The 17,993-nt window shown below is 38.3% G+C and overlaps 1 protein-coding gene across 4 annotated transcripts in view; it reads left to right on the top strand.

Moving 5' to 3' along the window:
• The window catches only part of BICD1 (BICD cargo adaptor 1), a 160,047-nt gene extending 149,139 nt beyond the window's left edge, over positions 1 to 10,908 (top strand). For 2 of the 4 annotated variants that reach the window (XM_030453158.1, XM_030453167.1), the window contains 2 exons: positions 5,394 to 5,469; positions 10,641 to 10,780. In XM_030453158.1, coding sequence (XP_030309018.1) covers positions 5,394 to 5,469; positions 10,641 to 10,728 — 164 coding nt within the window. In that variant the 3' untranslated portion in view covers positions 10,729 to 10,780. Of the gene's footprint in view, positions 1 to 5,383; positions 5,470 to 10,640 lie in introns of all 4 variants that reach the window. The other 2 variants (XM_030453175.1, XM_030453150.1) reach the window with 2 other exon arrangements.
• Positions 10,909 to 17,993: the final 7,085 nt, after the last annotated feature.

Genomic DNA, 17,993 nt, shown 5'->3' with positions numbered 1-17,993 from the left:
ATTGGGGCATTCCCAAGCTATTTTTGCAAGAAAAAAGAGTGGAAATGTGGAGATGACAGGATTTTAGATGCATCCTACTACTGTCCTATTACACCTTAGTGCAGTACATTGGTATTGCTGATGCCCCCAGCTCTGCCTGTGAATGGGAGTTCAGCAGCATGCTCACATCTCTTAACCACTATTCTTCAAATAATTTTTGCAAATACTAAGAAATAAGTGGTGGAAGAATTCAATGTTATAGAAACATCTCCAGTCAACAACAATCTAAGACACCAAGTTTCTCTGAATAGCAAGTTGAAGATATGAGTTACCTGGATGTTTGCAGTTAGAAATTTTGTGGTAGATCTTTATCATGAATTAAGCCAAAAATGATACTTGGATGATCAATTTGTCTCTCTCAACCAACGACCCATCATTCAGTTTGATGGGAATGTAGGTAAAACTCAGGTAGAGTCTGGGTACTGGAAATTGTGTCTGTCTAGGAGCTAAGTTGCACCTGATGAAGTTTATCAGGCTGCCTACATGCTAGCTGTAGGCATAGTGGGGCTGTACAGGGGCCCTGGCAGCTGCTTCTTTTGCTCCCAGACCAGGACAACCTGAGCCACTCCTGCTCTGAGCAAGCTGTGGTGAATGAGGCTGGCAAGGATCCTTGTGGAAGCCAAGTGGCTGCTTCTCTGTGCTCCTCTCCTTCCCAGATGATCTGCAGAAACACAGAGCTGCAACCACTTTGCTGACCTGCTAGGGCTGTGAATAGGGCAGAAGTAACTGGGCTATTTCCAGACACAAACTGACCCTGGAAGCAGGACAAGGGAGAGACACTTCTAATCTTTGACCTGTACCATTGTTTGTGCTTTTTTCCTATAGTAAGCCACAGCTGTCCTCTCACCAGCTGTTCTTTGTGATAACCATTACCACTTTAAGTTCCTCTTGGCCTTGAGGAAGGTCAAAATTTACTTGGCATCCATTAGAAAAACAGAGATAAATAAGAAGTGAAACCAGCTACTCAAATAAGAACATAAACTTATGGCCCCATCACCTTGAGACACAGTTCTGAGAATTTTTTCATCCTGTCAGATTAGAGCTTGAAATAATCTCAGCAAGTCAGGCAAGTGTTTTAGCACCCTCTGCCCTTTCTTCTTGACATCTCACTTTGGAAATTTTCCTTGTTCCCCACCTTTGAGCAGAGAGGATTGATTTATTTTCTTTGCAGGACTTGCTGTGTTATGCAACATGTTCCTGCCTCTACACCACTAGAAAACTACTGGTTTGTTCTTTGCCCAGTCCTTTTGACTTATACTATTAGACATTCATTCTCTCCCATTAAATTGAGGCCTCAGGGAAGAAGAAAATTCATTACCATATAAATGGAGACAGCTTCTCTTTTCAAGTAAATTGTCAATAACATCTTCGTATACATGTTGTCAAGTACCTCAGACTTAATGGAACAGGTTCAATTGACACAAAATGAGATAGCTCAAAAACTTCTAGCTACAAAAGGACTTTGTTGGCCTGAAGTAGTCAACAGGATGCTAAGGGGAGTTTGTTTTAAAAGACTTAAAAAAGCCTCAATCTCACATTTTGTCATGATAATTTCTTGAGAGCTTTTCTTTTATTAAGAATAGATTTTCCCCAATGTTTTTTGTATCAGAAATATCAAATATGTTACATTATGTGGACAAAAAAGATTGGTTTGTTTTTGTTTGACTATCAGCTTTACCCTTTCAAGTAGAAGCAACAAACTCTCCATTGAATAACCAAAATAGATACAGTTTGAAGGATTTTACATATCAGTCACTCATTCAGAACATCCCAAATGAATCTTGGGTTTCTTACTAGTTTCAGTCTCTGACAGGACTGTATAAATGATAGTTAATTACAGTTAATCACAGAGTGTCAAAATGTGCTGAAATATTCCATTGCAATATTCTGGGTCCTGAGCAGGTAGTACTGAAAATGCTTGCATGTAGGATTTTTCACTGGAGACATTGCCCATGCAAACAGAAGGCTGCATGCCCATCTCTTGGACACTCACAACCCAGTTTAGTAGACCCGTGGGGATTGGAGTCACCCAGTTCACAGACTGGAGGGCAGAGCACACCTTGTGACACAGGGGAAATGTGTAGTTTTTGTGGCTGAGCCAGAGGGAATCACAGGAAAATACTCTTTTTTTTATGTGTGTGTGTGAGATTTGCTTTCAGAAGATCATTTATGGCAGCACATCTGAGCAGATGTAGGTTCTCTGAGCTTGGTGGTTTTAATGCTCTTACATCAGGAGCTGATTAGGCCAATTAGGACTGGGCATTAGATTCCAAAGGAAAATCAGCACTGGCTAATCTTTGAGAGAGGAAAACTCTGAGCCCTTTTCACCATTGCCAGTGAATGGCTAAAAATGTGAGTAACTGGGAAACTGGTATAGGCCTAATGTATAGAATGAGTCAAGCCTCAAAGCTCCAGCAGATGCAGTGTTGAACACTGTTTGATCCTGCAGGAGGATTCAGTACAGATTCAAGTTCTGCTGATTTCAGTGAAAACTGATGTATACATTTTTGTGTACATGAGTTCCTCTTTGCCTTATGTAGCTGAAATGGTAACTGAACTTCTTTTCTTGGTTATAGGTTGATAGAATTATGAATAGGTTCAGCCAGCTCATCCCGTGCTCCACAGCAACTGGAGATGGCAGAGTCTGTATTTAATAACTATTAATAAATTTTGGTGGTGGTGTTTTCTGAGGGCACCTCAGAAAGTATAATCTGTGTCTGTTCCTCAGCTGCCTTCGACACACATAGCAAGCTGTCCTTTGTGGCTTGACTGAGACTCCCTGAGTTTTGAAAAATACTCAAGCCTCTTCCAATATATTTTTTTAAATTTTTTTTAGTAGAAGAGATCCTGTCTGTCTCTCATCATCTTCATGTCATGTGACATTGATCACAGCATTAAAGGCAGTCTTTGAAGCTTTTAACCTTCAATAGAGTATTTCAGAAAGAAAAAAAAATCACCTTTATTTGGTACAGGCAAGAGTTCTTTAGTAGAAGGGAAGGACCAAAAGCTGTCTTCTAGTTTTCACCTTTAAAAATTATTTCCTGCTCCATTTTGTTAATGAATGTAATGGCATAAGAGAACAGGATTATAAACCCTTCAAAATACTTAAAAGGATTAAATAAATAAGGAATAAAGCTAGCTCTGGCACAGCTACTTGGACATAAGCAGATAAGAGCTCCTTTGAATTTGAAGTGTGTATGTGTAAGCCATATATCTGCTGCTTAGCTCTTTCCTAGCATAATCATCAAAAACTTCACATGCAGGAGTACAATTCATCCATTTAAGTCATGTAGACCACAGAATTTCATACTGGTATGAGTGTGAGCCAGATTGTGTGAGCATTGCTGATGCCTGGGAGAATTGTCATTTCAGGTGAAGTTGAGGGAATTTGCTTACATCAGGAAGTTATTATGCAGGTTGTATAAGGCTTGCAGAATCTGGCTCTCTGTTCACACATTCTGCCAAATCTAGCAGATGAAGAGGCATCATAAAATATTTGCAGGATGTTCAAGATATTAGAACAGCATCATAAATTAGGCATTTGGGTTTTTCTGGCAAAACCTGTAAGAACAATTTCTTCTTTACTTATGAAACCTGTCTGCACCTTTTCATCACATAGCATTCTGTTTTATATTTCTTTTCTCAGTAACTATCTTCAATAAGCTGTGAGGGATGGCTTTGCTATGTACTTGTTCTAAGCAAACAAACTTGCAGAAGACATTAACTGTATTTATTTATTGATTTATTTTTGACAATAATTTCCCTTCTGCAGTTAGCCTGCTCTGTTTGTCCTCCAAGGCACCTTTCCTTTTAGTTGAGTTTTTAGCTGAATTGTCAGACCCTTCTGTTCATGGCTCCAAATATACTGCAAACTCTTGCACTCTTCAGCTAAAAGACATTCTGAGGACTATAGTGACTGACCCAGTAAATGAGAGGATGGCACAATAACCTTTCTCATTCTATTTCTGCTTCCTGGCACAATTGTGTCAGCACTAGCTGTGCATATATTTTTTTGACGTACGTACTTGTGAACTTGAAAATGGGTCCAAATCCTTCTCTTCTTGGCTGAAGCAGTTAGAACCTAGTGATTTGGGTACATTTGCTTCCACCCACTGGAGGTCAGCACTTGGTAGGAAGTAGGGAGAGAAGCACTCTGGGCTTGTATGAAAGGAAAATATTCAGTGTTGCCAGGCAGGTATGTTCCTCTGCATTGTACCTGATGTCATCTTAAGGCTCTTGACAGCAAATTACACATTATTCCACTTGGCTGAGACAAAGAATAGAAGTGGGGTTTGAAAACATCCACATTGTAAAGAGAAATGGTTCCTGGTGTTGAGCTTTAAGTAGCAAACCAATTGAAAAAAAATAGACAAAATTAAATTTTTTACATGTACATGAAGTTGTCTCATTTTTAAGGTTCAGGGTAAAATGATTCCTTCCCACTGAACAGTCATGTTGAGAATCAGGGTGGGCAGGCAGAGAGGCAGATCTGCAAAGCCTGCTGGAGACAGAAAGTGGTCTCCAGTAGTTTTCCAGATGGTCACAGAATATCACCTATAGATTATAATGTTCAAAAGGACCTGACAATATGATTCACACAGGCTGTGGAATGAAAGGCCAGCCTGCTATATAGCAACTTTTGAGATCTGTAGGTCTTGATAGAAAGCAGGTGTTTTTTTCAACTACATTCCTTGTGTCCCACAGATATTATTGAGTTTAAAACTGTCTTCATGTTTCAAATGTCACAAGAAAAATGTAGCAACAAAGGTTTATTTATGATTACTTAATAAATTAAGAACTAGAATGCAACTATGCATCCAAATCCAATCCTGACAGAACAGTGAAAACCGATAAATTTCTCACTTTTACTTATAAAAAGTAATCTTGCAAACACTGTTTAGAAGTCGTTGATTTTCTTACAAGTTTTTTCTCAAAGACCATAATGAATCTGTAATTGCTGCTATCTGGATGTAAATTCTCTGTAAATTCTGGGCACCTTTAATGACATTTTTTATACTAGGTGTAAACAGTCTTTCATCACCCACAGAAGAATGATGAGTACAATGTTCAAACCCAGATTTTGAAAACAGCCCAGTATTGCTGTCTGTTTAAACAAAAATTTGCCAATGCTACGGGAAGAAAATCAAAAATCTCTTCCCTGCTTCTTGTGAAAAGAAAAAGGGCAACAGCTGATGTTATTACTGTCGCAAAAAAGGTGTTCCTGTGCGATAAGGAACTAAGAACACATTCCTCACTAAATCTCTCCATCAGATGCATAGCCTGTGTACTACTGTTACTAACCCCTTGCTCTGTAATCTCTCTGTATATATGTCTAATTTATCAGTTTCTTGTAGATTGTCAGCAGCCTGCTGCCTCCATACCGCCACACGGCTCACAACTAGCCAGGGGGCCAGATTGCCAGACTGTCAGGTAAACTTCACTAACTTTTTTCTCTTTGCACATAGGTGCATGCACATCTGCAGCTCCTGTCCTCTTCCTTACACCAAGGCTCTTCACCACGGTTCTGCTGCACTAACAGCCAACTTTTAACAGCTTGAGGAACAGTGATAATTTCTGCAGTGCCAGTACCAACATGAATCACAGCGTTCATTCGCTTTGATGTAAAAATATGGAAAAGAATGCAAATTTGGATCTTGCAGCTCTAATTTGGCCTTTTTTTTTTTTAATGCAGAGTTTCTCAATGATACCAAAATAATAATTTTGCTGCTAGATGAATTTAGATGAATTTAATAGAGGACATTTAATTTTAGGGCTAATCGTAGGTTTCCCTTTTGTAAGATGGCATTCTAAAGGCACTTGTGAGATTCTAGCAGATACCTCTCAGAAACCTCTCCCTGACCTGGAAACTCAGACCCACTGCAATCAGTTCATAATCCTCTTGTTAAAAGTAAACTCCTGGTGTCCTTGCTTCTAGGTGGTGCAAAGGCCAAATCACAGAAACATGCACTTGTACTCTTAGCTGGATTATTGACTTTCAAATGACTATTGTGTTTTTACCACTAGATTCCTACCCTTCTGGTGAAGTGAAAACAAGTGTTATTTTGACATATTAACCCTCAGCCACATAGCTCCACAGTTGTAAAGCAGTGATGTGTATCAACAGATTTAATGCAAGCCAGCAAGATGCCATAAATTGTTGAATGCTTGAAATAAAATAATTGACATCTGGAGTAAAATTCCAAGGTATTTAAAGGACCACCTTAGATTTACTGAGGTTATGATCTCCAAAATCTGGCAGAGGAGGAAGGCACAAGCTTGTACTGTTCCTTGTCATCTTATAGTGCCTCCTGGCATGGCAGACATGCTTTCAATCATGTATTGCCAAATAAAGCAGACTAAAGCTGCGCCCAGCCCTGGAGTCACCCATTTTGAGAGAGAGGTATGCTTGTTTTTTTAAGTCTCTAACATTACTCTTGAAATAATGTGACCTCTCAGTGCCATTTCACCCAGGGTTGTGAAATGTCTTAAGACTTGTAAATCACAGGTTTTTTTCTTCATTCTGTGTAATCATGTTCAAACTAGTTAATATGCCTTATGACAATGTAGAATAATGTAGATTCACTCTGAATTTTTACATCAAATGGAGAGAGGCTTCCCTCATCCTTACCTACCCTGATTTTTAAGTGGGTCATGTGTAATTCTGGATTTTCTGGTAAACGTGAAAGTGCACTGATTCCAGTGCAGAAATCTTAGTGAAATGCATGAGTCTCACTCTGCCTTCCTTGCACAACCTCAATTTCTAGGTCCTGGAGTATCGGGCAAGCAAGCAAATCCAGTCCTACCTTGAAAATTACTGGATTGTGTTCACCCTTCCCTAGCATCTGTAGCTCCCTGTCTGATGGACAAGGCTAAAATATTAGCATCCTCCAATATTAAAAAGACTGTCTTTAGACCATATTCAGGTTTTTGTTGAATACAGTGAAAAACTCATTTTCATTATCAGAGGCCAAAGTATAGATCCAAGCTCTATTAATAGAAGCAAAAAACAAATCCAAAAGGTCTGATACTGCCAATTATACTGATGTTAGTTGTTAATAAGAAATAATGCTTTTGTTTCATGTAACATAAGAAGTGAACTGAAAATCAGGTAAAAGATTACTACAGAGAAATGGCTGTATTCTGAAAATATCACTGCTCTGTTTATATTTGCTATTACTGATTTGTTAGAGTTACAATCAGTGCCAGACACCATAGCATGGCATCTTTAAGACAGAGTAATTACTAACACCAAAGGGCTTTGCATGCTTTTTCCCAATTGATTTTAGAAACACACAATTAGCATTTTGAGTGCTGGGGGAAGGGCAAAAAAGTGCTGTTTAAAACCAGACAATAATGTTAACACAAAAAATGACATAGGCTTCATTCATCAGCTGAATGAATAGATCCCCTAATGATAGTGGCCTTTAAAGAGAGGTTTACAAAATGTCGATTAAAACCAAATGTTTTAAAAGCTGCACATATCCTGTGGGGAGCGTGTAACAATGTCCTTCCTTATTCTCAGTTAATAGTCAACAGATTCAGGTTTTTCCATGTCTCCCTATTGCTTTGTGCTATTAATCTCACCTGCCATCCTCTACTGCCTGCAACTGGCAATGTGCCCAACAGCTCAGCTCCAGGACCCGCTGCCAGGATCACCTGTACTACCATAAAAAGCACACTGCATTGCATGTGTCTCTTGCCAGTTGTTATTTTTGTCTATATACTGCTACAGTAATCTGCACCAATCAGCTAGATGTATGGGTTTTTTTCTGGAGAGAGGGTGCTGTAACAGCAGTGTGAAGATGAGATTAAAATGTACTAGGAAATGCAAATAATGGAGGTGTATGTGTTGCTGCAACAGTGCTTCATAACCTTGTAATTTTTTCCTCCTCTTAATACCCCTATTATTTATTTTTACTTCAAAGAGGGAAGAGTGAGACGAATTTTATATTTCGTTTGTGCATCGAAAAGTGAGATGAAATGCTGAATTGCCATGAAGAGAAAATGAATATCATTCTAAGCACAGTGCTTCCTAGCCTGAGCTTAGTCTGGGATTGTATTTGTAGCCACGGCTGACTTTGTACTGAAGGTCATGCCACAGCAGTATTATGGACAAAGGAGAATCTTACTTATCTCAAGGAGGTCTTCTTTCAGGCCATTGCTATGCATAGTTAGTCTTAACTAAAGCCATTTCCTTACCAGTCCTGTCCATTGGAGCATGAATACTTGTTACTTCTTTTCAAACTAAGAAGGAAGCCCCAAAAGACAAACACATCTCTGCTAATGAGCAAAGAGAAGGTCTGCTGAGTTTCTGTTCCTTTCTAACAGGAATCCTCTGAGAAAAGAAATGGGGAGCAGGGTAAAGTAGCCTTTTTTAGGGTAACATGACCCCCTCTGGTTTGTCTTCCCCAAATATGACATTCAAGTTGTAGTTAATTTCTCTTACACTGAAGGACTTGACTAGTGCCTCTCCTAAGCCTATCTCAAAAACCTATAAGGTTCTGAAGCCAAGAAGCTGGCTCCTGATGAATGGATAAGTTTGAGAGTAAATAGAGACTTTTTGGGCCTGTCTGCAGTCACTACTGACAGACTCATTTGAGTGGAGTTAATAAATATCTGGCTCACATCCCTCTTTAGATGCTGTATCTGCATGTGGCAGAATATTACAAAAGGATAGTTACAGCCATGGAAAGAATCACTTAGACAAGACAAGTTTCATGTCTTCTTAGAGTGCATAAACAAGTCAAACTGCTAAGCTTGAAGAAAGATTTTAGGCTAAATATTTACTCCTAGGTACTCAGGATTACACTAATATATGTAAACTACATAATCTATATCATTAAACACTTTAGGGGTGACATATTCAGACAGCTGAACACAAAACTTGTGAAGTCCTGAACTTCTGTAACCCACTCTCACCAGCCACTTTGCAATCAGGAAACTCATCTTCAGGAGAATTAATGGGAAACAAAATCTAACTTAAGACATGCAAATCTATGATATTTAAATAAGACCAGATGTGCAAGGACTGTAGCTCCTGCAGAACTGCAATACCTATGGAATTTGGGTCATAGTCTACTAGGCTCTTCTGATTTGAAAGTGTGGACATTGCCATCTGTTTTCTTAATGGTGATGATGCACATTTGTTTGTCTTCAAGCAAGCACAATGTCATTTTTCTGTTTCCCTAAGTAAATGCTGTATGTGGAAATACAGTCATTTTCCACTGGCATTTCCAGTGGCAGATTTTTTAATACCTCTGGCATTTCAAATTGATTTATTTCCAGCAATAGACTAATTGCATTCCTTCTGCCAACACCCCAATAGCCTGTGCTGCAGAGATAATACCTGACAGCATGGTTTCTAAAGAAGGAAAATGGAAAAGGCAAATTTTCCTGAAGATAGGAATAAAAATGATTGTGTTTCATCATATATCACACTGTTGAGCTTGGAATAATTTCAAGGCTTTAGAGCAGTTGAAGCATCAGGAAAAAACTCTTCCCAGATACATGAGAGAACTTTTTTCTGGGGGTTTTAAAATAAATCGCATTCTCCTGCATTCTCTTTTGACATCTTGTTTTGCCACATGCTTTCCTTGAAATTTTCATGGCTTTCACTTAGCAGGGTATCAGCAAGATGAGCTGAAATTCACCCTTTTAAAACAGGAAAGGTCACATCTGGGGACTCAGTTAAGCTGTGTCCGAATTGCCTGCTGCAGTGTAGGGGAGACTGCTGAGCTGCCTTTAGATGAGCAAATCTGAGCAGCTGAAGCTATTTTTTGCAGGAGCACCCTGATTTCTTCCCCCAGGAATATGTCCCAGGAAGTGGGACATATTTGTGTTAGCTGCCACTGTTAGGCTGCTGCTCCAGCCCCACTTGTTTTTGCTGCTCAGACCTCTCTGCACAACATGGCACTACTATAAATGCACATTTAGAGTATTAAGGGGTGAATGCTGTTATCAGTTGAATTGTACATGAAAAACAGTTAAGTAACAAAACTATATGGCAATTCAAGAGGATTCAAGGCACAAAATCAAAAGAAAACAAAACACAAAAATCCCACCCTCTGGAAGTGTTGATTACAAAAAATACGTGATGCTCATGTGGCCTGATGAGGAAGGTTACACTGTGTTGGTAAGAATGTGCTAGTAGATAGGTCACGTTCAGTAAGAGGTCATGTTTTCACAAAGTGATGAAACCTGGCACTGTCCTTCATTAAAAAAAAATTAACCAGTTGCATAGAGAAAATTTTTAATGCTCACATAAAGATGGCACCTGTATTTTGTCCTGCATATTTGCCTCCCCACTTTGCACATGCATTCATCTCTCCACACAGCATTTTTCATGAGTGGATGCAAACAGCAATTGCATATGTGAACTGGCAAGGAGGAGATCCATGGCATTTCATGTATGCATCCAAGTGTCATTTAATGTGTGTGCACTGAGGATTTTCTTCATCTATACTGTGTACCTAAAGATACAGATTTAGAAATGGGTTTTAATGCCCTTTGGAAGTTTCTTTCCAGCCCTGTACTATTTACATGCACATAAAAGGTTTCCCATGTATTTTAAGCCCTTTTTCTCTTTTCTTTTTAATTTTCAGTCCTAATGCTCTTCCAGAAGAGCAGCCACATTCCAGCTCTCAGTGTGCCCCTCTCAACTGTCTCTCTAAGCCTCCTCCTTACCCTTAATCTTCATATGCAACGTAAGAGAAAATGCAAACAGAGTGGAGCTCATGCAACAAAGGTTGGGGTTGTTCCCAGCAAGTTGGTGGACAATCCTGCTTTGTTGCTTCATTGACAAGTCTGGATTCATATCCCCTGCTCTGGTGACTGAGGGAAGGTTGAGAAGAAGAACACAAAGCACAGAGCCCAACTTATCAAGAAGACTTTTTATGGTTCCTCTGATTGTATTCAAACTTTGCTGTCACAACTGAAGTGTAGTGAAATTTAACATCTTGACAAAAAAAAAAAAAACAAGAAATGTTCCTCCCAGCTGCTTGGCTTTACCTCTGAAATAATGAGAGACTTAAGCCAATGTTTAAAGAAACTATGTTACAAAAATCCTACCCTCACATCCTCTCAGTTCAGCCATAGGAATCAGTTCAATTTCCTTTTTTTCATTAAGGGTGTGATATTTATTTCTTACTTTATTTGCACCAGAATTTTGTGTTTATAAAATACAATTTCTTAATTTTTTTTTGTGAGAGTAATATTTAATTGATTTTGTTCTTAAAAAAAAAGCAGAACTAGCTTAAGTGAAGAATGACTGTGTTAATATTAAGAGGCTTGTTACATTGGCCAGCACATGGCCAATTTTTATTGCACAAAAATGTTGGAAATGGGTTGGATTGGAATGTTAGCAATGACTGTATATTTGGCTGCTGCACTGATATTGTTTATACACTTGGGTTTTTAATTCCTAGTACACTAGCTTCTGATTTTGGTCTGTCTCTTCACTAAAAGATAATTATTAAGCCTAAGAAGGAGATTAAAGGATGATGTATTGATTTGTTTTCAGTTGTTTGCTTGCATTGTAATTATACTTTTGCATTTCAGACAAGCAGATGAATTGGTGCTGTTTTTTGGGGTTACTTCCTACTTGGTATCTGAGAAAGAAAATCTAAAATAGGTAAAATGCTGTGTGCTAATCAAAACCATTCTCTTTCCACTCCCATATTCAGGATATTAGCTCAAGGCCTTATGTGAAAGGCTCGTTTGAATGGCAAAGTTGTATGCATATTGTGTGAAGTATTCTGTGGTGAAAAGCACTCATGCAGGTAGGGGTAATGGTGTGGATCAGAGTTAGTGGGACTTTACTGTAGTGCATTTTTTTCCTTGCCAAAAATCAACAGACACAGAACCTTAGCTCATGTCAGTTTATGACAAATACTCAGGTGATCTACACTACACAGACTCTATCGCAACAGTGCACAGTGTTCCTAGTTAAAGATTCTTTCCTGTAAAAGCTGAAAACATCTGGGTTTCTTCTTGAAAAGTAGTAAGTTTCAGAAAAAAAAAAAAAACCAAGGATAGAGGAGTTTATTTTGCACAGTACCTGACAGCAAGGCAAGTGGATGAGTAGGGGCTTTTGGTTCAGCATCTATGAGCTTCCCGTCTGGTCATCAGCTAGGAAACAAAGTCTGCTGTGATGCCTGCCTGCTGACTTGTTGGTCACTATCAGACTCCTTGCTTTGTCAGGTGGCCTTAATTTATTTACAGAAGGAAGGCTTAGATATTTCCACATCTTTGTTCCTTCTCTGCAGCATATGTATGACCTACAAGCGGGAAACACAGTACAAGCCTAAGGTACAGAACAGGTGGGGAAAAAAAATCGCTGTAAGTGTGGCTGGAATAATTCTTTTATATTCTGCCTGAATCTGAGAAAAAGAGGTCAGTCTTGTGTTAGCAACAGTGCTTACCAAATGTTACAATACACAAAACATCAGCAGAGGAAAGAATCAGTGACCACTCAGTGTGCCTAAACAAATCATTATTACCATAGTACCAGTTAACGAAGGTGCTGTAAATAGAAATACTCTATGTCATCAACAGTGTATGTCCTGTAACCTTGGCAAAGCAGCTGAGCTATTGTAACAAAACATTCAGAGTCAGAGGTGGAGAAAATAGGAATAAACTGCTATCCAATTCTGATCAGATCAAACAGACAACACTCAGCAGTGTTTCGTCTTGGGTTTCCATGCAGTTTGCATGGTTCTTCTTGTATACATTTACATCACTATTCAATATCATACTTAACCTATGTCTTGTAATGTCATAGAAGAGTGAAACCTTGTTCAACTCTATCAGAATGTCTGACACTGAGATTAGCTGTGATTTTGATTTTTATTTTTTGAAAACTAACATCTTGTCTAAGGCAAAAGCCTCTTCAAAAAGCATCTCAGAATTCCTTACCTGTCAGACTGGTGTATGAATATCATACAGTGGCCACAGCTGTGTCCAGCAATGCCAGTTACTGTGCATTGAGAAAAAGAAAAAAGGATTTGGATTGTACTTTGAATACAGTTACTTGTAATAAGAACTGCACTTGGCTGCACTTGGAATAGTTTTTCCTATTTTCATATTCTAATCACATTTTCCCTGAAAATTTAGTTGAACAAAGACTCAGTGTAAGACATTTCTTTTCTATACAGATGTGAATGTAGTGGAAAAAAATATTGTATCAGACCAGTTGTGAAGAAGCATATCAGTTTCCAGTTGTGATCTGCAGAGCAACTTTGGGAAACTGAAAAATTGTACTGGTATGTCCATGTGGGTTAAGAGTTACGAAACAGCATCCAATGGTATAGAAATTGTAGCCCCGTTTTATAGAAATAAATAGGTTTATTAAATTTTTTATTCTCTTAAGCTTTAAGTTCTTAATTTCTAAGTTTTCAATTTACATTTTTTATATGTAATCAAACTTGTGTTGGAAATGTAAGAGAACTAGAAACAAAACTTAAATGTACAAATGACTGTAGTTATTGCATTGTAGGTTATAAAACTGTGTAGGTCTCTGGGACAACTATTGTCAGTTAACCAGTACAAAATAAAATATGTATCCTGAACGTGAGATGATAAATTGTCCTTTATTATGTAGTGATTGATAACATACACCTTTGTGAGAGTTTTTTGTAGAAAATATTTGCATACAGACAAAAACCAGAAACAAAAGCCTGTTCTTTAAGGGTTGCAAACAAATTTTGATGTGTTGGTATATATTCTGATTTTTAAAGATGAAGAAAAATGGTTACATGTATTTTATAGCAGTTAAGTATACTCAGAAAGGTTGAAATGTATCCTACACAGTAAAAAAACAAGTCAAAACTTGCACCCCCTTTTACATCTCAAATGCAGCTTTTGTTGTCTATGGTGACCTTGAAATTTCTTTGGATTTGGAATGGTCTATTCAGTTCTGGGGCCTTTTTGGTTTGGGGTTTTATTTTCTGATTTAGTGAAAACATATTCCTTGTTCAGGGAAATGATCCACGTATGGAAATTCAGTTTATAGGAAATATGTGGGGGAAAAAAGAAATAAATATAAGGGCAGAAAAATATTAATAAATACAGTTTGAAATGTAATAATATGGAAGATGTATTTTCTATCAGTCAGAAGACCAATGAAACTTTTACAAAAGAGGAAACATTACCATTATTCATGCTAATCATATAGATATTTCTGCATTCTAGATGAAGGCAATAGTGATTTTCTTTCTGATTGATCTGATTGACAGGCTGGCATCTGTGCTTTCTCCATCCACATTTTTCACACTAAATTAAGGTAACTGTAGCTGTTCAGTAGGGTTCTTAGGATGAAACTTTAAGGTAGCTCTGCAAGTTTTTAATGCCAAGGTGACTTTCAGTTTATTTTTTAATTTAAAAGATTGTGAACTTGTTTAAGCCACTTGCCATATTTACTTGTGAACAGATAGGAGATTACATTATGAAATATAACCTCATTTATGGAATAGGATCTCGCCTAAGAAGGCTGCTCATTATAATTATGTTGAAAATAATTAAGTCAGCTGTTAGCAAAGTATGACCCAGTCCTCATCACACTGGGAATAACGCCTATGAGCCTGGTCCTGATTTTGATACCAACTTTATCATTCAGAGTGCAATACCAAAGTCAGTAGTTGTGCTACCAGTTCTACTATAGCTGGGTTTATCATCATCATAAGGCTGATAGATTCTATCAGCCTTTCTGAGGTCTGTTCCTTCTTTTGGTGAAAGATGTGTATCCACTGAGGTTCTCGTAAAATTACTTCTTTTGTACTTCTGAAATTTTTATTTGAGAAGGGCAGACACTGATGTTTTACCTTTGAAGTCTGATAATTGCTCTAGTTATCTCTCTAAAAATCTCAGTCATCAGTTTTCTTCAGTTTTCCTTTGCTGTGTGTGCAGTGAGTCTGAAAACGTTGTACAATATTCGGACCTTTTTTTAAGCCATTATGGGGTGTGTTTTTTAGTATAATTAAGCAAAGGATACAAAAAAGCAATTGCCTTTTGCCTTCAGGCACAAATGCACCTAAATATGCAATGTAAAATGCATGCATGAGATTCTTAACATTGTGTAGCTTTTCAATATCCAAAACTTTGCTAGAAAATTCTTATTTCTTGTGTGATCTGCATATGCCTCCTGCTGGAAAGGTAAGAGGACTATCATGGAGAGTCTGTGTCTTTCTTTCTGAGGTGCATGGCTTAAATCTCTATTGGATTTTAATATGTTTCATGTGCAGCTCTTCAAAGACCCCTTCATGAAATCTAGTGGCAACCAAATGAAAAACTGACAAAAGGTGAAGAAAAACTTCTAGATTCCATGACTGGAGTTAATGTGCAGGCAGACTCTGGGTGATAGGGCCTTATGTTTCAAAAATGTCTCACTGCAAAACTCTGTATTTCTTTTAATTATCCTGATTTGCTGTAAAAGAAAGAGTGAAAAAGAGTGTATGTTTTTTCCTCAGCATTAGTAATCTGAGTTAAGCAGTTTTTATTGAGTATATGTTTACTTGATTTCACAAATATTTTGGGAATCAATAAACACAAGAGATTGCTAAAAGGTTCAAGTAGACTGGTTTGCTAGCTAAGTAGCTATGAAAAAGAAATGAGAGTTATCTAAGTTTTACTGGCTTGTTTGTTTGTTTGTGGGTTTTATTTCTGTTCACAGATATGGCTATGTGTGCTATGCCAGTGGGTAAATTAAGTCCATTTTATTAGTTATTGCCCTGCTGATTTTTAGCCCTGTGGTTTGTTAAAGGGTTCATTAACTTGATCCTTTGTAAACAAAAAAAACCAAAAAACAAAAAAACCACCCATGACGTTTTGTGACTTTTGTAATCTATTGAATGTTTCCATTTGCATGATGTTCTGTATCTAACAAACCATACAGATTGCTGTGTTCCTTTCAAAAGAGTTTTAACATTGGTGGACTTTGTGACAAACACAAATTTGTATACTGTATGTTTACTGCTGTAATAACTCAGCTACTCATATGTTGAATTGATATTATGTTGTTCTGCCTTCTTGGGGTTAAATGATGGAGTGTTTCTAGGTGGTGAAGAATTTAAAAGAATATATATGTTCATTTGCTAAAGACTGGATATTGGAAAATCTTCTTGTTGCTACTTTATGCTAAAAGCAAAAAAGTTAAATAATTCTTGTTTCCAAAAATGTATCATTTGTTTTTAAAATTGAAGTAATTCCCATGTTACCTCCTCCTTGTCCTTGTAGACAATCCTAGATTAATGCCTTGTGAGGGATTCATACAATCTGTGCTTGTACATGTGTAATATGATCATGCAGTCAAATGGTTGGGAAAAACACTCTAGTGCTGAAGAAAATAATTAAAAGAAGCCAATATACTGATTCTTACATCTTTATGTTCCAATTAAAATTACAGTGTAATGCATAACTGTTCCAGTGAATAAACTGGCCATTTTTGTTCATTTAATGTTATGCTGTCTGGTCTACTTCTATCTCCATCAGTTTGCAGTGTGTTGGCTTGACTTAGAATTGTACATTTATTTAGTTCTTAATTCATAATTGTATGTTTGAAAGGCATGAGACAGAAAATTGAGAAGACAAAGCAGCATTAAAAGAAAAGAGGATATGAATTTTCTGAGATTGAGGCAGATCCTAATAGGGATTCCCTGTGCTGTGTTTCCAACAGATCTGAGTAATCCCTGAAATGCTGCAGCATCTGCATAGAGTGTCAGTCCTGGAATGCTTCTTAACATTCAAATCTTCACCCTCAGGGGATGTGGAAGCAAAGGGAGAGGTGAAGTCAGCATAAAATTGACTTGAGAGTGCTGATTACAGCTGAGTGCACCATACCTGCTTTTTAATGTAAGAAATGTAGTGAAATGAGGCAACCAGGTGCCACTAATTGCCAGGGAGTGAGCATGAGCTTGTGTCAAGCCCACCTGTGCCTGATTAGGGTGGGTCCCCACTGCACATGAGCAGGACCAGGGGGCCAATAAAAGGTGAGCTTCCAAACACAAGCTAATTGTGTTGTGCACACAAATACAGCACAACACCCTAATCAGGCACAGGTGGGCTTGACACAAGCTCATGCTCACTCCCTGGCAATTAGTGGCACCTGGTTGCCTCATTTCACTACAAAGAAACATCATTTTCCCTTGTGGAAGAGCCTGGCTTTGGCAGTCTGGGGGGCAAAAATCTGCCCCAGCAGCCAGTCCTGCAGTGGTCCAGTAGCATGGCCCTGGCAGGCAAGTGACTGCTGCAGCTCTCCCAGTCAGCCTGACTGCTGGCAGGATGCCTGAGGAGTAGCAAAGCTTTTAGAAATGGAACAGGAAGAGCCTGGAGGAAGGATTGTGCCTGCAAGCCTCCTGTGATGTTTGACTCAATGGGAACTACTGGAAGGCTGGCTTTGGTTCTGGCTGGCTGGCAAGGTACTTGGAATAATAACAGGGTTTGTGCATGGTGACAGAAATGCAGTTCATGAGCTGTTACTTATCTAAGTTCTTCCCACTTCTCTCTTTCCTTCCTCTTTCTCTGGGAGGGAGACGTCTCCCAGCTTATCTGCATTCATTGCAGAAGTGCCTTTGAAAATGGCATTGCTGTGTGTGTTCTTCCCCTTTGATTTTAAATTAAAAGAGTAACTGAGAATTAAAAAAAAAAAAGGAGAAAGCAGACTTTTCTTCCTCAGCATATCTTTTTACAGCAGTTTCACAGGGGATTGCCCCTTTTGTGAACGTTCTCATGGCAAAGTTGCTTTGAGAAACTTCTAACCCACATTGCTGCTTCCCCTTCCTCTGTATCACCCCTTCAGCTGGTCGAGTGCAGCTCTCTGAGAGACAGTGGTATGAATAAAGTCACTAAAATAGTCTGAGTTAAGGAACAACAAACCACAACCTCCAAAAAAATATTTATTTTGTTTCCAATAAAAGTGCTTGTGTAATATCTCCCTTGAGAAGCAGTGTTACCCCTTGTTCTGG

Source organism: Calypte anna, chromosome 1 (assembly GCF_003957555.1).
Source record: "Calypte anna isolate BGI_N300 chromosome 1, bCalAnn1_v1.p, whole genome shotgun sequence".
In the NCBI taxonomy this organism is placed as follows: Eukaryota; Metazoa; Chordata; class Aves; order Apodiformes; family Trochilidae; genus Calypte; species Calypte anna.
Note: the sequence above shows the minus strand (reverse complement) of the source record. Positions and strands in the feature narration are given on the sequence as shown.